General features: G+C 40.8%; 1 protein-coding gene across 3 annotated transcripts in view; it reads right to left on the bottom strand.

Annotated features, from left to right (window-relative positions):
• Positions 1-549: 549 nt before the first annotated feature.
• LOC118801031 overlaps positions 550-26,392 on the bottom strand; it is a 258,503-nt gene continuing 232,660 nt past the window's right edge. For 2 of the 3 annotated variants that reach the window (XM_036561223.1, XM_036561224.1), the window contains one exon: positions 550-1,635. In XM_036561223.1, coding sequence (XP_036417116.1) covers positions 1,601-1,635 — 35 coding nt within the window. In that variant the 3' untranslated portion in view covers positions 550-1,600. Of the gene's footprint in view, positions 1,636-2,594; positions 2,634-4,554; positions 4,618-4,799; positions 4,842-9,482; positions 9,540-9,716; positions 9,756-10,629; positions 10,678-11,394; positions 11,443-11,596; positions 11,639-12,053; positions 12,513-12,616; positions 12,860-17,765; positions 17,937-21,575; positions 21,664-26,392 lie in introns of those variants that run through there. The other variant, XM_036561225.1, reaches the window with a different exon arrangement.

Below are 26,392 nucleotides of genomic sequence, written 5' to 3'. Positions count from 1 at the left end.
GCTCACGCAGAGTTTTGATTTACTTTACTGCTTATACGTGTGAATTTAGTCTGAATGTATTTATCCTGACCACCTTGTTGCTCCCAGTGATTATGAGATTGTTCTTCTTTATCAGCGTATTGGTGAGACCTTTAGGGCATAACAGGGTAATTTGCATTGGACTGCATTGAAACTTAGCATCATGTTACCCAAAATAATGACTAGAACTTTTGAGTTTGTAACAGTGAATTCAGCATTTGGCAGACGCTCTTATCCAGAGCAACTCACAGTTCGATCATTTTACACAGGCAGGTGAAGGCAGTGTTAGGAGTCTTGCCCAAGGACTCTTATTGGTATAGTGTAGAGAGCTTGCCCAGTTTGTACTTCATGGTTACCTGGTTAATATCTTGAACCTAGGGGGGCTGTGAAAAAAAGCCTCACACATTAATTCATACAAAAATATAGATGTATATAGAATACAATATAGAGACATAAGGTTATGTATATAAGCAGAATCTGCTAGAAGCTCATCTGAACAGAGCAACTGTTGTAGCAGTTTGTCAGTGGCTGAATCTGACTTTAAAACAGTGCCCCGTTAGTCCAGTATGGAACTGTGCACACATGGCTGGATCTCAGAAGGCTATTTATTAGACGTGATGCACTGTGTGGGTGAAGGAGCCACTATATGTGTATATGTGGTGCAGTATGTAGGGAGCAGGGAGCCGTTTGAGATTCAGCCAGTGTTGTTGATCAGTACTCTGAGGCACAGTGTGTTGTTTTGTATGAATCAGCTTTGTTGTACACAGACTGTCATGTTGAGTCATGTCAGTCAGACCGAGTGTTTTCTTACAGTGTGAGTATATAAATCGCAGGCTTTGGCCGAACACGATGAGCGATTCGAACGTACAGGCTGAGTCACCAAAGAACAAGATTTCTAAAATCACACAGTGAAAGTCTGGCTTAATACAGTAGTAGCAGCCTGACTTTTGTCTGTGCTTTAGTCCATGTTTATACATAAGTGTATCGTACAGTGTCAGAAACCGCATAATTAAGTCTATTAGAGATACTGACCATCTCCACAGTCTGAGGCTTTAGACATGCAGTTAGCACCATGCTAACTGTTAGCTTCATCAGCTCCAACAAACGTGTCTTGACTGATCAACTACATTTGGAGTAATGAGGGGAGTAAACTAGACGTTTGCTGAGCTTAGACTTTACAGACTGTAAAGATCTCTGAATGCTGGTGTCGTATAGCATAATATATAACAAGTTTATGAACTTTTCACTTTTTTCCCCGTATATCATTAGTTTTCTTTTCTACATGAGTATCTGATTAGCGCTACTATGATAATGCTACGTTCAACTTGGTATGTGATTCAGTCTCTGTGGGATTTGCAGTGTCATGTTAGCACCAAGCTAACAGCACATTCACTTTCCCACACTGAGTTTAATACAATACAGCTCGATACAGTTAAACTCTGACTTCTGGAGCTTTTAACAAATGATCGTAACATTTTGATTAGATGTTTAGCTGAACTTTGACTATGACTATGAGATTGTGGGGATCTTCTTCTCTGAATGCTGGTGTTGTAGCAGTAACGGCCTCCTCTGCTGAACCATCTCACTGAGAGTCAGAGTGGTCATTTCCCTCTGAAGCTGTAAGAAACCACATTCACACACTGAACTCAGTTCATTCTCAGCAAAAACAAAGTGAGATTTAAAGAGTGAATTTAAAGCGAGCGCTAAAAGACTCCTACAGATCATTTACTCTTATTCAGACAGTAAAATGAACAGAAAGGGCCTGTCACTCATCTAACAAGATAATCATTACTGTATGAGTGCTATAAATATTAATTACAGTAGCAACCGGCCAACTCTGCTGCCAGTGAGTTATTATAACATGTTTATTAATTTAACTTGTCATTGAGTTGTATTTAGCTTGTAATCTGATATCAATACTATCCTGTCTTCTTTATTGCATCACGCATCACATTAAGTCAGCGCTACCGCTGTCAGAGATGACCTGTAAGCATTTGAAATGTAGGCATCTTGTTTTTATTGTAAATGGCTCAAAAATAGAAACAATTACTCTTTAAAACTACTACTTACACTGTAAACTTTGGTTTGACAGATCAACCTAAAAAAATAGTTCATAAGTAAATTAACTAGTTTAGTTCAATTGCTTGTTACTATCATGAAGTCATTTTTTAGGTTGATCTGATCAGCCATTTGTTTACAGTGCACTATAGTGATATGAGAAACAAACAAAATTTAAAATATATGATGAGCTTCAGTGTGGAGGTAAAGAGAACCAAAGTTGGTCCAAAGCAGAAAAAATGTTTCTGAAAGCCGTTAAACAGCGACAAAATATCTCTGTAACTTCGGCTTTCGACTTCTAGTGTTAATAGTTCAAACATAAAGTTTGTATCTTTTCCTTTAGCATCTTAAGGCATAAAAATAAAGTCATGCTAATTTTTGTCTATAGCTCATAATCTACAGGCCAAAATGTTTGCAATAATATATACACTGCTACCTTTCCTGAAAGAATGAAAGAAATCTGAGATGCTTCCTCTGAATGATTTGTAGGATTTAAGGATAACAGAGAAAAGTCTTACCTAAATTTGGCAGAGAAATATTCTTTGAATTCCATCTTCCTAAAAATAAAAACATCACATATTAATTTAGAATAAGATTAGGATACGACTGTAAAGCTATACTAACATTAGGATACGACTGTAAAGCTATACTAACATTAGGATACGACTGTAAAGCTATACTAACATTAGGATACGACTGTAAAGTTACACTAACATTAGGATACAACTGTAAAGCTATACTTACATTAGGATACGACTGTAAAGCTATACTAACATTAGGATACAACTGTAAAGTTACACTAACATTAGGATACGACTGTAAAGCTACACTAACATTAGGATACAACTGTAAAGTTACACTAACATTAGGATACGACTGTAAAGCTATACTTAAATTAGGATACGACTGTAAAGTTATACTAACATTAGGATATGACTGTAAAGCTACGCTAACGTTAGTACATGACTGTAAAGCTATGCTAACATTAGGATATGGATGTAACGCTATGATTAAACCATAAAGCTGTGTTAAGAATTTATGACTGTATAATTATGCTTATTTAATTGTTCACTTTTATGGTATTTAACGAATTACAGTGACTGAATATTCAGAATTGTCTATATTTAAAGAGTCGAACAATACTTATTCCTCCTCTGATTTTCATTCATTATCTAATGAAGTGTCTTTTGTTAACCAATGTGTATTTGACATTCCAATAAAAAGATAATGGACAAAAGACAACAGTGATAAGAAATAAATGCTACAGTTTAAAAGATGCATATAGTGTGGATCTATAGAGGACCAAAGAAGGACAATACACAATTTCTTTGCAGATACTCTAGTACCTTCTAGTAGTTCATAGGACATAGGATACCACTCTTGCCACAAGTCAATTCATTAAACTGCTGCCCTGCTAGATCTGCCTCGGTTAACCGTAAGTGCTGTTATTGTGAAATGGATGTGTTTTGGAGCAGCAACAGCTCAGCCACATAGTGGTAGACCACGCAAACTCACAGAGTGGGGCTGCCGAGTTCTGAAGCATGTAGTCTGTAAGGATGGCCTGTCCAGTGCTGCATCACTAAGTACAGATCATCAGCACATGATTTGTGCATGTTGCAGAGATCATATTTTGAGTGAGTGAATTTTTTCAAAAATGATAAAGTTCATAAGGTAAAAGGTGTTTTTGTACTGTTTTCAACTTAATACAAACAAAATTTGCCAATCACTGCTGTCTTTTTCATTAGCATTTCACAAACTGTCTCCCCGTTTGAACAAAACAATACAAAGACAAGCAATGTAATGTTTTACCTTACCAACTTCATTGTTTTTTATAAATATACACTCATTCTGAAATTAATGCTAGAATGGGATTGAATGGATTTTAAGTATTTCACCCTCTACAGTGCATAATATAATAAAAAGATTAAAGAGAAATCTCACATCTCTACATGTAAAGGGAACAGGCTGAAAACTACAAATTAATGTCTGTGGCTTTTGACCCTTCAGATTTAAACCACAGATGCATTCCAATCACCTTTGTAGTTCCCTGCAAAGTCTACTGCACAGGGTATTCAGACATTTTAAGGGTGATTCCATCCTGTGCTCAAGTGTGTAAGGAACATAACAGTACTGCCTAGGGAACCTGTGGAAAGGAATGCAGCTTAAATAAATACTTCGACACATCGTTGTCAATAAACACTGTTCATTGCTGCATTCACAAATGTAAGATAACACTGTATTAAGCACAGCAGAAGTCATATGTCGACAGCATCCAGAAACACCACCAACTTCTCTGGGCTTGTGCTCATCTGAAATGGACTGATTCTTGGTGGAAACGTGTATTGAGGTCTGACGAGTTAACTTTTCGGATTGTTTATGGAAGTAAGGGATGTTGTGTTCTCTGTGCCAAAAAAGAAAAGGACCAGGTGGATTCAGTGCTTAGTGGATGTTTGCTTCATGAACAGGCGATCTTCTCACCTCCAGCTGTGGTCCCTCCAGCAATCTGAGTCCATCTGTCCTGACCATCATCAGTATCTTCAGCTGAGAAAGAACAAGAAAACAGGCTGATTCAACCAATTACAAATATGGCACAACTAGATCATTTTCATAAAAAAAAAAAAAAAACGTTAACTAATTAGTTGTAAACATAATGACAATAAATCAATGGCATTACTTCATTTTCAACATCTAAGTTAAAAAAATAAATAAATAAAAAATATTACCCATAGTTGGACGTATAATATCCATTGAATGAGCAAATCTCTCTGTAAAGAAAATGTAAAAACTCAGAAGAACAGAAGTAAACACAGAGTGAAGAATATTATATTTGTCTGTCTAGATTTATGAGTCTGGAAATGTGTCTAATTTTTTCCTATTGATATTTAAAGGTGGCTCAAATTAGATTTGTAAACATTTCTTGTGAAGAGAAAGCAGCAGACACAGTTGTATGCAAAAGTTTTTTTTTGTGATTGTCTAAGTGTAATGCGTTTTCATTAGACCCTCAGAAGGCACTGTGTTAAAACTGGCATGTTTCTGTGAAGGAGATCACCACATGGGTTTGGGCATATTTTGACAAACTGTTATCAATAAACACAATTCATCACTGCATCCACAGAAGAAAGTTAAGATTGTACTAAGCACAGTGGAAGTCACACGTCAACAGCATCCAGGAACACTGCTGAATTGTCTGGACTCAAGCTCATCTGAATTGGACTGATGCTCAGTGGAAATGTGAATTTTGTTCTGATAAGTCTATCTTTCAGATTGTTTATGGAAATAATGGACATTGTGTTCTCCGGGCCATCTAGATTGTTACCAGTGTAAAGTTCAAAATCCAGCATCTGTGATGATGTAGGGGGTATTAGTAGGGAACCTGCACATCTGTGGAAACACCATTAACTCTACACATTTTGGAGCAACATACATAAACCCAGAACCGAACCACTGAAAGCCATAGTTTGAAATTCGATTTGAAATCTGCACTCAGAAGGCAATCAGTTCCCAAATGAAGCTGAAGTCCGCCAGTTTCTTTTCTCAGATTTTCCATTCTATCTTAAATGGTGCCACAGTTACAGTGTGGCACCTGTGACTGCTGCACCATTTAAGATGGAGCAGAAATTTGAATAAGAAGCTGGCAAATAGGAAGCCAGTTTCAGCCTCACCAATAGCTTTTAGTTCAAAAACAGTTTGTTAACTGATACTGAACATGACAAATCCACTGAATTTATCAAAACTGACTTTTGAAAAGTTGTATTCAGTTAAAACTATATGAATACAGTAATATAAAAATATAAACACATCCTGAACTTGAAACTGAGCTCTTATGTGTTATAGCTGGACTATGTCCAGTCTGTCACATGATGCTTCAGTAGGTGTGGTAATGTTTACTCTGCAAAACCATCAACATCACCAAAACAACCAAGGTCTATGACAAGTGTTGTCTATTGTTTGATCCAGTGGCGTTGGCAGAAATATATTTTTGGGTAGGCCTGCTAAAAAGTGGGTATAGATACAACTTGGTATATTCAGTTTACAAATGTGTGGTCCTAAAGAAGATGAAATGACTGAGATAAAAGACAGACAAGTGAGATGTGCATATTCGCACAACAGGCATGAAAAATGTTTATGAAGTAACTTAATGTTGGACTTTTGAACTGGTTTTTACAAAGCCCATTTCAACCTTTGTGGTAAAAGAGCATTGTAAGAACCAAATTCACAGAAAACTGATAAAAGCAACATTTATTCCATCTTAGATGAGTAGAACATAACATACTCTATGGGTATGTGATGGATGTGTCTCATTTTTACACATCCTCAGTTAGTTACATCTTTTAACTGCAACTGGAGATTCAAATTCAAACAGTGGTGCGTTAATAACAAAGCGAAGGCTTAATGCAGTGGCGGATAGCAAAAGTTCCCTTCCTGGATCAGGGCCTTGCCATGGTGGAAAGGCTTGTGTGGTCTAGAGATCTTCAGAGCTAAGTCGTCGGGAGCAATACACTCCTGGTAGGGTCTCCCAGGGCAAACAGATCTGGAGTGAAGACCCAGACTAACTCGATCCAAAAATCCTCCATGAAAAAACAACACGGAAAACCGTGTACCCTTCCAGTGAGAGGGTTACCAGAACCTACCCCTGGAGCCAGGCCTGGGGGTAGTGTTCCTTGGCGAGCGCCTGGTGGCTGGGCAGCCCATGTAACCCAGCTGGGCTCAGCCCAAAGAGGCAACATGGGGGGACAATGTGGGCCGACCACCTGCAAGGTCCAGCATGGGGGATCGGTGCAGTGCCATATAGGCAGTAGGAGATGGCGGGAAGGCAGCATAGACACCTACAGCAGAAACTGGCTCTTGGTACGTGGAATGTAACCTCACTGGGGAGAAGGAGACGGAGCTTGTGTGGGAGGTTGAGAGGTACCAACTAGATATACATTTGGGCTCACCTCCACCCACAGTGTCAGCTCTGGAGCCATACTCCTTGATAGGGGTTGGTCCCTTTCCTATTCAGGGGTTGCACAGTGTGAGAGGTGCCGGGCAAGATACTCATGAGTCCCTCGCTGGCTGTCGTGCAGTTGGAGTTTGTCCCGGTCAAGAGGGTCGCCTCAATGTGAATTTAAATCTCAGAGAAGAAAACTCTGACTGCTGTGTGTGCTCATGCACCAAACAACAGGTCGGAGTATTCTGCCTTCTTGGAACGAGTGGGCAGGGTTCTGGAAAGGGCGCCACCTACAGACTCCATAGTCTTACTGGGAGACTTCAATGCTCATGTTGGCAATGACTGGGAGACCTGGAGAGATGTGATTGGGAAGAACAGCCTGCCTGATCTAAACTCGAATGGTGAATTGTTATTGGACTTCTGTGCCAGGCATGGATTGTCCATAACGAACACAAGGATGTACATAAGTGTACATGGTACCAGAGCTCCTTGGGTCAAAGGTCAATGATTGACTTTCTTGTTGTTTCATCTGACATGGGACCATGTTCTGGAAACTCAGGTGAAGAGAGGTCCAGAGCTGTCAACTGATCATCATCTGGTGGTTAGTTGGATCAGATGGCAGGGAAGACTGAGGGTCAGACCCGGTAGGCCCAAGTGAATAGTGAGGGTGTGCTGGGAACAACTGTCAGAGGGCCATGAATAATGTTAACTCCCACCTCTGGAAGAGCTTTTCTCATGTTCCGGAGAAGGTAGGGGACATAGAGTCTGAATGGACCCTGTTCAAAACCTCCATTGTGGAAGCTGCCAGGCGTAGCTGTGGCCAAAAGCTTGTGGATGCCTGTCAGGGTGGTAACCCAAGAACGCCCTGGTGGACACTGGTGGTGAGGGAGGCCGTCAAGCTGAAGACTCCCGACTCAGCAGATAGGTACCGACAGGCAAAAAAGGTGGCAGCTGCAACGGTGGCAGAAGCAAAATCCAGGGCGTGGGAGGAGTTTGGTGAGGCAATGGAAAAAGACTTTCGGTCGGCCTCGAGGAGGTTCTGGACAACTGTCCGGTGACTCAGGAGCGGTCAGGGTAGGGGTGGAGAAACTCTGACTTCAAATGAGGATATTGTCAGTCGGTGAAAGGAGCACTTTGAGGAACTCCTTAATTCGAGAGACATGCCTCCCTCATGGGAGTCAGGGCCAAAGGCTTCTGGCATGTCAAGCTCAATTTCCCTGGTGGAGGTCACTGAAGTAGTTTGCAAGCTCTTCAGTGGCAAGGCACCGGGGGTGGATGAGATTCATCCGGAAATGCTTAGTTGAACCTCAGATTGAGGAGAAACAATGTGGATTCTGTCCCAGTCGTGGAACAATGGACCCGCTACAGGCTGGGACAGGCAGCAGCAGTGATGCGGTTACTGTACCGGACTGTAGTGGTGAAGAGGGAGCTGAGCCATAAGGCGAAGCTCTCTGTTTACCAGTCAGTCTACATCCCGAACCTCACCTATGGTCTTGAGCTGTGGGTAATGACCAAAAGAATGAGATTGTGAATACAAGCGGCGGAAATGAGCTTTCTTTGCAGCGTTTCTTGATAGGGTGAGGAGCTCGGTCATCCGGGAGGAGCTCGGAGTAGAGTCGCCACTTCTCTGAATTGAGAGGAGCCAGTTGAGGTGGTTTGTGCATCTGATCCGGATGCCCCCTGGACGCCTCCTGGTGGGGGTGTACAAGGCACAGCCTACTGGGACAAGACCCTGGGGTCGTCCTTGGACCCGCTGGAGGGATAATACCCCCATGTTGGCCCGGGAGCGGCTTGGGGTGCCCGGGAATGAGCAGGAGGAAGCTGCAGGGGACAGGGTCGTCTGGGATTCTCTGCTCTCCCAACTGCTGCCGTGACCCTATCTGGACTAAGCGGTTAGTGATGATGATGATGATGATAGCAAAAGTTGCTGTGCACTTATTGGAGGGCTGAGAAAAAGTAGGAGCTTGGTGGAGAGCATAAGAATTTGTCTGGCCTAAATACAGCATTTACAGAAAAGAACTCAAAGTACATTATTTTTAAAAAGTCTGCTTGACAAAATATTCTTTCCTCATTTAAATGGGCAGGACTACGATCAATCTGGGTAGGGGAATTACATAAACCTCATAAAAAATGGCCAAGCAGAGGCCCTGATTTGCACTTCAGACCTGGTAAAGCAACACATGTTACTACAGCATGGCTGCGTAATCAGAGAGTGTGGTGCTAGACTGGCCTGCCTGTCTCCTTTCAAAAATCTGTGGTCTGAAGCTCGAAATACAACAGCTGTTATATGTTTTACTAGCGTTTCACGTACTGGCCACACCTTTTTGGAACTGGGGTTGTATTTAGATCTCAAAGCTTATAGATCAGTTTAGTAACAGATGATCAACAGAAGATCAGACTGTGGATGTGTTTGTTCTGATTAGTGTGGACTCAGGGTTTAGTGGACGTTTCCTTCATGATCAAGTGATGATCTCACCTCCAGTTGTGGTCAGTCCTGCAGTCTGTCTGTCCTGACGGTCATGAGTCTCCTCAGCTGAGAAAGAACAAGAAAACAGACTCATTCAACTGATAGACTTGTAGATTACAAATATGACACGACTGGATCAGTTTCATAAATTCATTAACTGATTAATTGTAAATTTAATGGTACAATAAATTGATGTCATTATTTAATGTAGACATTGATAATGAAATGAAAACAAAAAATTACCCATAACCGGAGGAAAGTCCATTGATTGAGCTAATCTTTCTATAAAGAAAAGGCAAAATCTCAGTGAACAGCATGAGTAAATATTCAGTTTAGAATATTAAATTAGTCTGATCGGATTTATGGGTCTGGAAGCGTGTTTCATTTATGATTACTGACATTTAAATGTGGTTCAAATTAGCTTTGTAATTTTTCAAAATAAATGATATAATTTCTTGTGTTGAATAGGCAGCAGATACAGTCATAGGCTATGTGCCTCTACAGAGACACACTTCTGAACATTTTAATACACAATTACTGTTTGGAAATTGTTCTGTTGAAAAACATTAAATTATAACATGTGGCCTGTGCAAAAGTTATGGCACACTTTATATTTGTTTTATTTTTGTTCAATATGTTAAATTCAGAAAAAATTGAAATTGTGCACTAAAATTAGCAGAAATATGGCATGTTTAAGTGAGTTCGCTGCAAATCAAAGGTCATCAACTGGTGGGCGGTGGTCCTGATGAAGGCCCTCCAGAGTATTTCAGTGGACTGAGCTGAGCAAATTAAAAAATATTCTGCAGCGAAGCTGATTAACGTCTGTAAAACCGTCTGTGTTACAGTTTAACCATCACACACATTTACACTCATCAGAACAGAGACTACAGAACCAGATATCAGAGCAGAAAGAGAACAATTCACGTTTTCACTGAATGTTTAAAAAAAAAAGGAAAAAGAAATTTTAATGTCTTAAGACTTTATTCTTCCAAAAACATTCAGTAATGTTTGTTTATTTGGACTTTCATGCAAGCAAAAACTTTGTTGTAACAACATTTTAACTTATTTTCACCTAGAAAATATGTTTTTTTAGAAAACAATTGATTTAAAAAAAAAAAAACACATGTTCTTTCAATATAACACTAACTGAACTCACCCAGAGTTTGAACTGCATCTCCTCCATCCTGATCTTCACTCTCCAACACTGAAAGAGGGAGAACAGCCATAAACACAGACCTCTAACATCACAAGAGCGCAGCAGAGTGAAGTTAATCAGTCCGAACACTGACTGTATGTATGTCCTTCGCTTATATCTAAAAATGAAATAACCATCGTAACCCAAAGTTGGAAAGAGTTCCATTAAATGACAGTTAAACACTGAGTTAAGATGAAGTTTAATATTAAAGAAATATTAAACTGTCTGATCAGATTCATGAGTTTAGAGCAGAGTTTCTCAGTCCTGACGACCCAACACTGCACATTTTTATGTTTTGCCTCGTCGAGCTCACCTGATTCAACTCATTCACTGTCAGATGCAACTCCCCACCTGCCCACCAGAGGTCCTCCTCTCCTGAATACTCCAATCACACTCCTGTCTCCTATTGCTGCTCATCAGCTTTCCTACAAATACTGTCTCATTCCACTCTTTGTTAGCGTCTCTCTGTGATTCTGAGCCTTTTCTTCTCCTGCCTGTTTGACTTTTGGTATTGGACTTTGTCTTGGATTGGACATTTTCTGGCGCCATTTTACCACTGTTCCTGTTCCTAAATAAAGTCTGCTTATGGATCCAACAGGCCCGTCTGGCTCTGCACTGATACATTAACTAATGAGCAAGTACCTTGGTTGTGCTGAGATCACCAACGTAAACACAAAATAATAAACTAGTCTTAGCTTCCTGTACAAAATGTTAAAAAAAACTCACTCTCAGTGTGAATTAAATCTCCTCCATCCTGATCTTCATTCTCCAACACTGAAAGAGAGAGAAGATCATCATCATCATCATCTCCTTTCACTGAACTCCATCTAATACTGATGATTCCTGTTTGTTTCAGCTGTAAGTTAAGAGTTTATTTGAGGTCAGTAAGTGATGCTGTAAATGTCCACAGTAGAAAAATGATGATTACCAACAAGTGGAATTGTCCTGGGCAGGATTTGGCTCTGCTGCTCTGTGTTAACAAGACAGAGAATAATGAAAATACTACTACTACTACTACTACTAATAATAATAATAATAATAATACATTAAACATAAAAAAATCATGTTTACTATTTTCATATGTAATCATACATTTTTTCATATGTAAACATGTTTTCACATGTGATCACATGTTTTTCTGGAAAGGCAGCAATCAAGAAGAATTTTGTGTAATGGTCACTGATACACACCAGTAAACAACTAACAAACAAACAAAAAACCACCCACTGCATCACTAGATGAGCAGTATGGCATACTGAATTTTCTTGTTGGTCTATCAAGTCAATATTTTTGTAGTTAGTTAACAGTTGCTGAACATCAGTACATGACATTTGTGCACAGATTGCCAGTGTACAATGGCACAAACAGACAGATTTTGGTCTCACCGTTCAAATCTTCTCTGCGGGCATTGTCAGCTGGAGGTTTCACATCTGTTCCTTTTTTTATCATTTTCATATGACATGCTACAGCCATAACAGTGATACAGGCAAATGTACAGACACATATTACTAAGAATTCATAATGTCCCATATATGGTCCTGTACCGCTACATAAACAGCATGCACAGGGTTTGCACTCTTTCTCTAGGTAAAACAGCACTGTATCTTTACACCCTCGGAGCAGATAGTCCTTGGTGGTTTGAATGAAGTTGGGTGAATGGTTCTGTTTTATTAGAACTGGAAGGAACCTTTTGTCCACTGCTTCCCACTGATCTTTGTTAACATTAAAGAAGGAGATGATCTTTCCATTGAGTCTGTATTCAGCTGTGCTCTTCTGTAAGGTCACATCTCCACTAGAGGATCTCTCAACCTCACACTGATAACTCTTTGTAAAGTTGTGATCACCTGAAATGCACAAAAAAGAATTGATTTTATTCAACACAACTCACCTTACACATTTCTGATAATATACGTACTCAGAATACAGTCATGATTTTTGTATTACTGACCATTAGGACTGATTTCCAGAAAGGGAATGAATTCTTCAAATTCATGCAGATATATCTGCTTCTCTTCATATATTCTTAGATGAAATATCCAGTTTGTTTCTAAAAAAGAGATCTTTTTATCACTGTAGTACTCTAGTATCCTTTCACCATCCAGCAGGACAGCCGCAGTGAGATTGGGGATGTTGGTGGTGTTTTGTGAAGAGCTGTAGTGAACAGTGTAGATGTGGTACAGGGAGTGTCTCTCTGTGGAATAAAGAGTACAGAAGAGTAAACTAATCACAGTCAAATATCTTGGAATCTCAAGATATCAGAATAGCTAAGACATTTAACTGTTTTATTCAATTTGAATTATTCTTCATATCTACAACTTTATACATTTTCAGAAGGCTTAAAGTTGAATGAGTCAAAATTCAAAAAAGAGGTGTTACTCTAGCAGTTAAATGGGTGAACTACTACAATACTGGAACTATTTTTAAATACTTTTTGATCCACCTCCCATTCCCACCCATCAACACAAAGCACATCTGTAGAATCGATGGTGGCTCGTTCTGTTTTTTTTTTGCCCTCAGCAGCACCCCAAGGGCAGGTCTGCCCTGCCTGTATCTGCTTCTATTTCAGTAACAGCAAATGATAAACAGAGTAACTCAGAGTGGTTTAGTGTGAAATGCTCAGTTCTAGAGTCAGAACTGTTCACACTGGTGGTGATAGGAACCAGACGTCCCCCTCTAAAAGCTCCCTCACAGAAAGTTACTACAGTAAATGGTTATGGATCCATTTGGGGTATGGGGGAAATTATTAGTCTCTTTTCTGGTGAACTATTACTTTAAATCAGTCTGTGACGTGTTGATCTTAACTTGCCCATCAATTAAAGGTACACTATATGGACAAATGTATTGGGACACTTTACACACATTAGTGAAAGAATGGGTCTGAAGAGCTCATTGAATTCGAGTGTGGTGCTGTAACAGGATGCACCCACTGAAACAGGTCACTTTGCCGAAGAGATATTCCGCACTCAACTGTGAGTGGTATTATTGGAAGCCTTTAGGAACCACAGCAACTCAGCCACATAAATATATTTGTCTAATGTTTTGAATTTAAAGTTTTCGAGCCCCTTATATTTTTCACACAACGATCATTTACTATTAAATGTCACTTAGAGCTATTTATTTATTTTTATCTGTTTACATATCATTTTAAACTGTTTAAGTTGCAATATTTGCAAACTATACTATCTAAAGCTCAAAGCACTTTATTTTTTAAAGTTCTAATATTCATATAATATAATTTATGATTAAGAGTAATTTTCACACTACAAACTTCAAATTTATGGTAAAGGAATATCAGACCCTGTTATCAGTGATCTGTATCAGCCCAGAAAAATCCATACCGTTTTTTTCCCCTAGGACAAAACACAGGATGAGAGAGCAGTGATTCTGTGTCACCGGCCACGCCGCATGGTGTTTACGTAGATTATTACTAACAGTGTAATATGATTTTACACACCAACTACAAGCTGGAAAATGGAATTGAGGATAAGTGAAGCAGTAAAAAACAAATGTGAGGAGCGGCTGCAGGAGAGAACGACTAAAAACTGCTTCCATTCAGAAGAACTGAAGAAGCTATTAGAAAGAGCATTTACACTGAAGAATGCAGCTGCAAATTCTGCGTCTTTTTTTGTTAAGAATGAACCTTATATTATCTTTAAATGGCTTATATTACGACCCCTGGTCGTCATTTACCTTTTATGTGCCTTGTGTTGGCATTTTGTGTTTTCCCCTGTTGTGTGTCCCCTCATGTGCAGGTACATGATTGGCCAGATGGGGGCGCACAAAGGTATAAGAGGTCGCCGAGCCACCATCTTGAGAGATGTTCAGGGCTCTTTCCCCTTTGACCTGACCTGGAAGAACACCTGTCCAGACCAGCCCGGCGTTCATCACTTCTGTCAGCTTTGCTTTGTGACTGTTTGATTATGCTTTGAGAGCTTGGGGAAAGCAGGGGACGGGTGCCATGTTGTTTTGGTTACCTTTTCTCCTGTTTAAGGAAGGGAGTTAGGGTAGCCTATATGTCTTGTTTCTTTTGTTTTTAGTTTAGTAAGTATGAAATCATTAGTTGTTTTGTTTATTTTGGCGAGTGCTCGTCCCTGAAGCCATCACCTAAACTTGTCTGAGCTTTGAAGAAAATAAACCTGTCATTTTCTGGTTTAAATGGTGTCTGGTGTCTGGTCTGGCAGCAGGTCTGGGGAGAGAGCCCACTCTCACTCTCTGTTACGGCCTGACCCTAGACCGGGTCGTAACAGAATTGGGGGCTCATCCATTTCTTGATTTTGCCCGGTGAGTATTTATGTTTTGGCTTGTTTGCTGGCAGTTTTCTTTTGCTGGGGGAGGTGTGTATGTGAGTAGTTTTGGATAGTGTGTAGTCTTTGGGAATTTGATCTTTAGTAGTTTTATTGCCCTCCCTTTTGTTACAGAAATTGAATTTGGTTTGTGTCACAGATTTGCTGTGTTTCCATAGCCTAACTTTTATTAAGGAGGCTGTGTTCCAGAAACTTGTTCAAGAGTGAGTCCTGCTTGCAGACCCAGATGTGGAGGAGACCGGTGTTGCTTTGGGTGCATCTGCTTTTCTTCCAGGAGCGGAGGCTGATGGCAGTGGAGTGGACTGCCCAGTGCATAGATCCTGTTCCTTCTCCGCTGGGGATCTTTGAATGCTGTGGGCTTGCGACTGGCGAAAAGCTTTTAAGTGAGGCCTTTGATTTGGCTGTGTGGCAGCAGAAGCCTGCAACCTAGCTGTTGAGCAATTGCGCCCTGGAGTGGCTCTCGGCATAAAGATTGGTATGTGCCATGTTACCAGGCCTGCTGTGTTATTGGGCAAAAAGCTGACCCGTCTACCAGTCAAGGTACTCCATTTGAGCTGCATGTTGCTCTTTTCCAGTCATTTACTTTGAGTACAAAAAAAATAAAAAATTAGCGGTTGAGAGTCTGTGCCACTAGTGCATTTTTGAGATCTAGTATCTGTGATTAGTATCTGCCGCATGTTGACTTTAGAGCATTTATGAAAACTGCCAGTCAACCACTTGTAATTTGATCATGACATTATTTGAGTAATTTGGTTAAGCAATATAGAGTTTTCAGAATATTTGTTCCCGGACAAAATCATTTTCTTGTTTTAAATGTGAACATTAGGCTATTGATTTTGGTTGTATTTGAAATAAGTGCATTTATGGTTAGTATGTTTTAGCATAGTGATGTTAGTCTCCTAGTGTTGTCTCTGTTTAGTAGAATGATGGAGGCCTTGTTCAGTTGTCGGTTTTAGTTATAGCTGTAGCTTTCACTTGGCTTTAGAAATGCTTCAAGTACTTTGTGCAGTATCACTATTGTTTTCAGCCATTTGTACATTCGGTATGCCGATATGTATAGGTTTTAGGAGGTCCTTTACCTATACTTGTTAAGAATTCAGCGTTTTAACCTTTGTTGCTGCTTGGTGGAACGTGGTCCCTCTGCACCTCAAAGTTATCATTTGTTTTGCTGTTTTTGATTCAGGGCTTTGAATGCCTACATCGCAGTGGTGATGTGGCAGGAGTTGTAGGGCCTTTATATAAAGGGCCTGATTCGGTCAGTAAATCTGACACTTGCTAGTAGCATTTTTCGTATGAGAGACCTGATTCAGTCAGTTAGTCTGGCATTTGTTGTAGGATCTGCTTTTAACAGGTAGGTCTGATTCGGTCAGATGACATTCTCGTAGCGTCCTCCATGTTAAGGATCTGATTCGGTCATCTGATATTTGTGTGTCTGTTAGTCTTCGTAGGGTCAAGAAGACCCACTTCGTTAGTGTGTTAGTATGTGCTCCTTGTTTGCCCTCAGGGGACTAGTTGTGTTTGTGCTCCTGAACCATTTTCATTTGGTATATGTAGGATATGTAGTGATATTTAGTTTTGTACTTGTTTAGTCTGCCTGTGAAATTTGAATTGAACTTTGAATTTTCTTGCTCCATTATCAAAGTTTGATTAGTCTAATTGAAATTGTCTTTTAGAATTCAGATTGCTGTGATTTAAGTATTAGTTTTAGAGTGCCCTTAGTGTAAATTCTTAAGTTTGACAAAGGCCTAGGAAGTGTGGTAATGACTGCCATGTTTTGTTATAAACATAAGATGTTTATTCTTAAGGGTGGGGGTGTTACGACCCCTGGTTGTAATATACCTTTTATGTGCCTTGTGTTGGCATTTTGTGTTTTCCCCTGTTGTGTGTCCCCTCATGTGCAGGTACATGATTGGCCAGATGAGGGCGCACAAAGGTATAAGAGGTCGCCGAGCCACCATCTTGAGAGATGTTCAGGGCTCTTTCCCCTTTGACCCGACCTGGAAGAACACCTGTCCAGACCAGCCCGGCGTTCATCACTTCTGTCAGCTTTGCTTTGTGACTGTTTGATTATGCTTTGAGAGCTTGGGGAAAGCAGGGGACGGGTGCCATGTTGTTTTGGTTACCTTTTCTCCTGTTTAAGGAAGGGAGTTAGGGTAGCCTATATGTCTTGTTTCTTTTGTTTTTAGTTTAGTAAGTATGAAATCATTAGTTTTGTTTATTTTGGCGAGTGCTCGTCCCTGAAGCCATCACCTAAACTTGTCTGAGCTTTGAAGAAAATAAACCTGTCATTTTCTGGTTTAAATGGTGTCTGGTGTCTGGTCTGGCAGCAGGTCTGGGGAGAGAGCCCACTCTCACTCTCTGTTACGGCCTGACCCTAGACCTGGTCGTAACACTTATAAAAATGGCTCCATACCCACTGAAGTGATATGGAGTGTTGTTCCTGCAGACAGTCTGTAGCAGAGTTACTGGAGTACAACATGCTGTAAAATTGATTAAACGTTGTTCTGTTCCTGGCTGTTGGGGACCTGAGCTCTAAGCCAGCTTGCTAACCCACAAATCCAGCTTTTGAAGTACATATTTACCTATTTAGTGCTATTATTTCCCATTAATGAGACCAACTGGGCCTGCAAATCTCATAGCTGTAAGAATATTGATATCTGTTAGGTTAATACACATATAAAAATGTGTTTGCACCTCAATGTATGCCTTTACCTTTACTTTCCACTGAATATTTATTTATTTATTTTTGTATCTCACATCTCAATAGACAAACAGCTTTTCCAGCTGACTTACCTACAGCTGAAACACTGTGAGCCACCAGGAACAAAAGCAAATATGAAGAAAGCGCCATTATAGCAGCAGTTAAACACAGCATATCGCACACATTCAGGTTCCACTGCTTCCCTCTTCATCAGAGTCCGTCATGCAGTCTGATGTGTCCCGTCTGTATGTGGGAGCGATGCTCTGCAATCACAATTTAGAACGCCGATGCAGACAATAGCTCAGTTCAAAATACCCTACTACATACTGCTCATGTCCTGATTAGCCCAAAAACAGCATGCAGTATGTGAACAACATGCATTTCTCTAGTACACCAAATATACATTATACACAGAGTTGGGCAAAATACATTGGATAAGTAGTGATGGCTGAATACCGAATCCACTGTGCTAAATGTATTCAGTAATGCATTTAGTCTCACTGAGGTCTTACTTACTTACTTTAGTAATTATTTAAATTAAGTTACAAAATTCTCAACATTATTTTGGCTTCAGTCCATTGCTGCTCCCATACTCCCACTACTGCTTCCATAATCCCACTGCTGCTCTCGTAAACCTATTTCCCTGTAAAATCCACAATTTGCCATATCCCAATAACATCTTGCAAATTTGACAATAAAGTAAGTAGCTGTGTGATTTAATATGATGGTATGTATGTAATTTGCCATGGAAAACATGGACAGCATGAACCCGATGCTAAGATTATCACTCGAGAACATGTCCACTACTCAGGCCTTAGCAGAGCTCAGTAACACTGAGATTAATAACTGATCACATTGATTTATCAGTCTACTCAGGCTTTAGCAGAGCTCAGTAACACTGAGATTAATAACTGATCACATTGATTTATCAGTCTACTCAGGCTTTAGCAGAGCTCAGTAACACTGAGATTAATAACCGATCACATTGATTTATCGGTCTACTCAGGCTTTAGCAGAGCTCAGTAACACTGAGATCAATAACTGATCATCACATTGATTTATCAGTCTACTCAGGCTTTAGCAGAGCTCAGTAACACTGAGATTAATAACTGATCATCACATTGATTTATCAGTCTACTCAGGCTTTAGCAGAGCTCAGTAACACTGAGATCAATAACTGATCACCACATTGATTTATCAGTCTACTCAGGCCTTAGCAGAGCTCAGTAACACTGAGATCAATAACTGATCACATTGATTTATCAGTCTACTCAGGCTTTAGCAGAGCTCAGTAACACTGAGATTAATAACTGATCACATTGATTTATCAGTCTACTCAGGCTTTAGCAGAGCTCAGTAACACTGAGATTAATAACTGATCATCACATTGATTTATCAGTCTACTCAGGCTTTAGCAGAGCTCAGTAACACTGAGATCAATAACTGATCATCACATTGATTTATCAGTCTACTCAGGCTTTAGCAGAGCTCAGTAACACTGAGATTAATAACTGATCACATTGATTTATCAGTCTACTCAGGCTTTAGCAGAGCTCAGTAACACTGAGATTAATAACTGATCATCACATTGATTTATCAGTCTACTCAGGCTTTAGCAGAGCTCAGTAACACTGAGATTAATAACTGATCACATTGATTTATCAGTCTACTCAGGCTTTAGCAGAGCTCAGTAACGCTGAGATTAATTATAATTCTATCATCAATAATGAATTATTTAATTTACAATGTACTTATAAAACTAACAGTTTCTTTTTCTTGGCAAAACTTAAAGATTCAGAGAGCCCCAGTACTGTCCAACGCAACCCCCCCCCCATTTACATGAAATGGCACAAGTCAAACCAGGTGCAAACGATACTCGCTAGCAGTGAAGAAGTGGAGTATCATGCTTCAGCTTCCTGAAGAAAAAGATGTCTTCCAAAAATGAAAAGAAACAAAAGAAAGGCTGACAGTATGTTCAATTTTCACAAAGAAAGGTGGGTGTAGTCTATCAGAAGCAAATCCAGTCAAAAAGAAATTAAAATTAAAACAATAAAATGTTAATACAAACCTCTTTTTGCCATTTCTTTTTCCAAACATCTGTTTATATTTCGCTACTCTTTTAGCCAACATTTAATCAGGCAAAGTTTTAGCAAGTTATTCATAATAAATCATTTGTCCCTGCTCCTGCCTGGTGCCAGACCCAACAGATGCAGCTTCAGACTCAGCTGCCTACCACTACCAAAGAACCAGCCCCGCTACCAACTGAAGGAGCTGAGCAGCATGAAATAGTGCAATAATTCAAGAATAACGTTTCTCAACATAAAACAGCAAAGAACTTTTGCTTTTCATCATCTACAGTATATAATAACATCAAACGATTCAGAGAATCTGGAGAAATCTCTGTATGTAAGGAACAAGGCCAAAAAACTGTATTTGCTGGCTGTGATCTTTGGGCCCTCAGGCAGCACTGCATTAAAAACAGACATGATTCTGTAGTGGAAATCACTGCATGGGCTCAGAAACACTTCTGAAAAACAATGTCTGTGAAAACAGTTCATCACTGCATCCACAAATGCTACTTAAAACTCTAAAATGCAAAGAAGAAATCAAATATAAACAGGATCCAGAAACACCACCACCTTCTCTGGGCCCTCTCATTTAAAATGGACTGAGGGGAAGTGGAAATGTGTCCTGTGGTCCGACAAATCAACATTTGAAATTCTTTTTGGATATGGTTTACATGATTTGCACAACATTGCATTCTATTTTTATTTACATTCTGCACAGCATCCCAACTCTTTTCAACTTTTTTGGGAATGGGGTTGTATTTCGAAAGTTAAAAGGTTTTTTTCTCCATTTTGGAAATATAGCAACAACGAAAAGAAAAGATTGAAGGTTTAGCCAATCGTAAACATTATCACTGATTGAAAGTATGCATTAAAATAACCCCTGCTTTTCCTGTGACAGCTGAAAAAAAATGTTAATTTACTGCAATTAATAATATTATCCTAGTATTATCCTTATTTGGATACTTATTTTTCAAAAACATTCAGCATATTTCAGTGTTCGAGATGTAAACAGAGGGATTCAGAGTGGTTTGGTGTGAAATGGTTCAGATGTCTTTACAGTGGTGGTGATAGGAACCAGGGGTCACCATGACTACAACACAAATATAGACATTTTATTTACTATCCAGAACCACCAGTGAACCTACACGAGTCTTCTGAGTTTATATGGAATGTTGATGATGGAAAATAGTGGAAAATCTGAAATAATACGTTTTCTTTGGGGACTATTTTGCCTCACAGCGCCCTGCATGTATCCCTCCACCATGAATGGCTATTAAAATACCTTTCAGGCTAAAACATTATCATAAAACAGTGTCTCAGTCATCAGGCAGTGAATTTATAACCATTTCCTGTAGTAACTTTCTGTGAGGGAGCTTTTAGAGGTGGACGTCTGGTTCCTATCACCACCACTGTGAACAGTTCTGACTCGGCAAGTTTCTCTAGAACGGAGCGTTTCACACCAAACCACTCTGAACGACTCTGTTTACATCTTAAACATTTAATTAAGTGGAAATTTTAAACAACTGATTAAATTTACCCTTTAGGTTTTGCGTTTTTAGGCATTTTAAATTGGCCAAATTGATAGATCAAGTTCAGAAAACTACTAGTGCCCTTAAAAGCAGCAGAAAACCCTCACAAACACATGCTCCGCACACAGAATGCTCACCACACAGTTAAACAATACGCAGCAGGTCGTTTATGCAACAGGCAACAACGAGCTTCATAAAACTGGACTAAACTCTGACTTCAACCTCGTAAACTCGAGTTAACACTCAAATATACAGTTTACTGCTCCATTCTGAGAGGATAAACAGAGTTCGGAGTCTTTCCTACCTTAAAAGAAGAGATAATGTAAACACGTCTGTATTTTATGGCTGGATTTGAGGAGCCCACGGAGAGAGACCCTCCAGCGCCCCCCCCCCAGGGTGGAGTTAGACCCCAAAAAAAAAAGGTCACTTAGTTTCACATTCGCTTGTTCTGAATTCAGTAGGTAGTAGTTTTTCAGCAGTGGGTGAAAAATCCAAAACCAATACAATCAGCGACAACTTTTAACTTTTAGTCAGAAATCGATGCTTTTTAATGATTAGAAAACGTGATTACAGTGTTGAGTGACCAGTAGGAGCGCTGAGGGACCGTCCACAAATTACACTGCATTTGGTATTTTTGTGAGGTCAGCTAAGTTTAGTGTTTCTGGTTCTTTAACTCACTGTTAAAATGTAATATATATATTTTTAATGTGTACGATAAAAATGCACTTTCATTTTTTAAACACATTAAGGGCCTATATCCCTCCTTTTTCTTGTATTTTCTTTTTGTTCACTGGGATCCACTTATGTGTGCTGTCATCATGTACACAATTCCTTTCTGACGTGATCATTTATCCTGTAGAATTAAACCTTCTGCTGTGGTTACAGTGCCTTTAAGACTGCTATGTGTAAATGAGTGAGAGATTACAGCTTCCTGTAGTTTCTTTCCCCATCATAACATATTGTGGAAACTTTAACGGAGGGAGCAGGAGAGACGCCGGGGGCAGGTGTGAGAACGGAGAGCTCTTTCATTATTATTCATACACAACGCAAAATACTCGGCTTTTCAGCCCGCAAAGTCAGACAACACGCTCGCTGGGACTTTTCGGCTCAGCTCTCACGCCTTCATAGGTCGTCTCCTCTCTCTGGGCTCTGCCGCCAACTGAAGGAAGAGATGTCTATAAGTAGGCTGGCAGAAACAAGGCACAGGTGATGTATATAAACTATATATATATAAACTTATAGAAACCTCTAGATAAATGTGTGGCTGCTTTTATGTATTTGTAAACCAGGTATGCTTCAGTATTAAACTGCCGAAGGGTCAGAAAGCATCCTTAAATGCAGAATCACTGGTACGTTAATCTGATGCCGTCAGGTCGTTGATGAGCGTTGGTGAGAGAAGGCGAAGGAGGAGAAACTACAAGAAGGAGTTTTACACTAGAAATAACAATTTTAACTGTTATCTTACCAAATGTCCAAATATTTAAACAAATGATATGTGATTATCATATTCCCAATGAAACAAATAATATTCTTATGAATAAACACGGACATACGAGAGTTCTGAACGTGCTCTGATAGCATAAAATAAAGCTTGAGATACTCATTTAATAGATAGATAGATAGATAGATCTAGCCTTCGCATTTTTCTGTGGCAGCCATTGTATTTTTCTGTGGCAGCCTTCGCATTTTTCTGTGGCAGCCTTCGCATTTCTGTGGCAGCCTTCGCATTTCTGTGGCAGCCTTCACATTTCTCTGGCAGCATTTGCATTTCTGTGAAAGCCTTTGCATTTTTCTGTGGAAGCCTTCACATTTTTTTGTGGCAGCCTTTGTATTTTTCTGTGGAAGCCTTCGCATTTCTCTGGCAGCCTTCGCATTTCTCTGGCAGCCTTCACATTTCTGTAGCAGCCTTTGCATTTCTCTGGCAGCCTTTGCATTTTTCTGTGGCAGCCTTTGTATTTTTCTGTGGCAGCCTTCACATTTTTTTGTGGCAGCCTTTGTATTTTTCTGTGGAAGCCTTCGCATTTCTCTGGCAGCCTTTGCATTTCTCTGGCAGCCTTTGCATTTTTCTGTGGCAGCCTTTGTATTTTTCTGTGGCAGCCTTTGTATTTTTCTGTGGCAGCCTTCACATTTTTTTGTGGCAGCCTTTGTATTTTTCTGTGGAAGCCTTCGCATTTCTCTGGCAGCCTTTGCATTTCTCTGGCAGCCTTTGCATTTTTCTGTGGCAGCCTTTGTATTTTTCTGTGGCAGCCTTCACATTTTTTTGTGGCAGCCTTTGTATTTTTCTGTGGAAGCCTTCGCATTTCTCTGGCAGCCTTCGCATTTCTCTGGCAGCCTTTGCATTTTTCTGTGGCAGCCTTTGTATTTTTCTGTGGCAGCCTTCACATTTTTTTGTGGCAGCCTTTGTATTTTTCTGTGGAAGCCTTCGCATTTCTCTGGCAGCCTTTGCATTTTTCTGTGGAAGCCTTCGCATTTCTCTGGCAGCCTTTGCATTTTTCTGTGGCAGCCTTCGCATTTCTGTGGCAGCCATTGTATTTTTCTGTGGAAGCCTTCGCATTTCTCTGGCGGCCTTCGCATTTCTCTGGCAGCCTTCGCATTTCTCTGGCAGCCTTTGCATTTTTCTGTGGCAGCCATTGTATTTTTCTGTGGCAGCCTTTGCATTTCTGTGCCACAAAAATAAACTATTTTTACAATGCAAGAAGTTTCAACCAAGAGTTGGTTGAACTAGTAGAGTGAATGTTGGGCTAATTTGGGCTGACCTTTCATTTTTTTACAGTGTTATCATTCCCAAGTGTAATTTCATGGATCATAATGAGCATTTCTTATCTCAGGAAGTAAAATCAAAAACAGGATCCCTTTAACATCTCTGTACTTACTATGTACTGTCTACTAGCAAACAGATGGAAAGAGCTCAGTAATCTCACACGTCTCCTCTTGAGTTTTAGTAGAGATCTCAGTAAAGTCACACATTGTGTTCAGACTAGAAGATGATGATACTCTCGTTTATCTGGGGCTAAACTCTCGTCTCTCCTTTATCTCTCCTGTATCTCCTCTGTTGGTCTAATGCCATTTCTCCTGAGGGGTTTAGGAGAATCATCATTACGTCTCCTGAGCCACCAAAGAGCATCATTTAAGCATTACAATTTTCCTCTGGGCAGCTGAAACAAGGAGCTCAGCAAAGATCTCTTCTCAGAAGGTCCTTATGGGCTTCACTGTGGGCACTGAGGTCATCAAATGCCTTACGTTTGTTCTGTGCCCCTCAGTCTTGGCATTTTATGGTCCTCAACAGTTGCTCTCTTGAAGGTTTCTCACTTCTCCTCAGGCATGGAAAGTTCAGTTCACCTCCAGATCTTCTCTACTAAGATCTTTCTTCTGCTCTGTGAGTTAAGCTCCGTCATGTCCTGTGAGGTGTGTGTGTGTTTAAGGCATGCATGTTTTGTTTTCCTGCAGGTGGAGGCTTGTCCAGGGATCGTGCTGGTGTTTGACTGCTGCTCTCTGATCCACCAATCAGAATTGCTGCCTGCTAAGAGGAGGAAGCAGGACTTTGAGTATCAAAGCAGCTTCCAGGGACCGAGAGTGTGTGTGTTGTGGGGCTGTTTGTGTGTGTGAGGCTGTTTGTGCTGCTGTTTGTGTGTGTGAGGCTGTTTGTGTGTGTGAGGCTATTTGTGTGTGTGAGGCTGTTGTGCTGCTGTTTGTGTGTGTTGTGGGGCTGTTTGTGTGTGTGAGGCTGTTGTGCTGCTGTTTGTGTGTGTGAGGCTGTTGAGCTGCTGTTTGTGTGTGTGAGGCTGTTTGTGTGTGTGAGGCTGTTGTGCTGCTGTTTGTGTGTGAGGCTGTTGAGCTGCTGTTTGTGTGTGTGTGAGGCTGTTTGTGTGTGTGAGGCTGTTGAGCTGCTGTTTGTGTGTGTGAGGCTGTTGAGCTGCTGTTTGTGTGTGTTGTGGGGCTGTTTGTGTGTGTGAGGCTGTTGTGCTGCTGTTTGTGTGTGTGAGGCTGCTTGTGTGTGTGAGGCTGTTGTGCTGCTGTTTGTGTGTGTGAGGCTGTTGTGCTGCTGTTTGTGTGTGTGAGGCTGTTTGTGTGTGTGAGGCTGTTTGTGTGTGTGAGGCTGTTGTGCTGCTGTTTGTGTGTGTTGTGGGGCTGTTTGTGTGTGTGAGGCTGTTTGTGTGTGTGAGGCTGTTGGTGCGTGTGAGGCTGTTTGTGTGTGTGAGGCTGTTGGTGCGTGTGAGGCTGTTTGTGTGTGTGAGGCAGTTGTGCTGCTGTTTGTGTGTGTGAGGCTGTTGAGCTGCTGTTTGTGTGTGTGAGGCTGTTTGTGTGTGTGGGGCTGTTTGTGTGTGTGAGGCTGTTGTGCTGCTGTTTGTGTGTGTGAGGCTGTTGAGCTGCTGTTTGTGTGTGTGAGGCAGTTGTGCTGCTGTTTGTGTGTGTGAGGCTGTTTGTGTGTGTGGGGCTGTTTGTGTGTGTGAGGCTGTTGTGCTGCTGTTTGTGTGTGTTGTGGGGCTGTTTGTGTGTGTGAGGCTGTTTGTGTGTGTGAGGCTGTTGGTGCGTGTGAGGCTGTTTGTGTGTGTGAGGCTGTTAGTGCGTGTGAGGCTGTTTGTGTGTGTGAGGCAGTTGTGCTGCTGTTTGTGTGTGTGAGGCTGTTTGTGTGTGTGAGGCAGTTGTGCTGCTGTTTGTGTGTGTGAGGCTGTTGAGCTGCTGTTTGTGTGTGTGAGGCTGTTGAGCTGCTGTTTGTGTGTGTGAGGCAGTTGTGCTGCTGTTTGTGTGTGTGAGGCTGTTGAGCTGCTGTTTGTGTGTGTGAGGCAGTTGTGCTGCTGTTTGTGTGTGTGAGGCTGTTTGTGTGTGTGAGGCTGTTGTGCTGCTGTTTGTGTGTGTGAGGCTGTTTGTGTGTGTGAGGCTGTTTGTGTGTGTGGGGCTGTTGAGCTGCTGTTTGTGTATGTGAGGCTGTCTGTGTGTGTGAGGCAGTTGTGCTGCTGTTTGTGTGTGTGGGGCTGTTGAGCTGCTGTTTGTGTATGTGAGGCTGTTTGTGTGTGTGGGGCTGTTGAGCTGCTGTTTGTGTGTGTGAGGCTGTTTGTGTGTGTGGGGCTGTTGAGCTGCTGTTTCGGTGTGTGGGGCTGTTGAGCTGCTGTTTGTGTGTGT

Source organism: Colossoma macropomum, unplaced genomic scaffold, assembly GCF_904425465.1.
Source record: "Colossoma macropomum unplaced genomic scaffold, Colossoma_macropomum, whole genome shotgun sequence".
NCBI lineage: Eukaryota > Metazoa > Chordata > Actinopteri > Characiformes > Serrasalmidae > Colossoma > Colossoma macropomum.
This window is presented reverse-complemented; position numbering and strand designations above follow the sequence as displayed.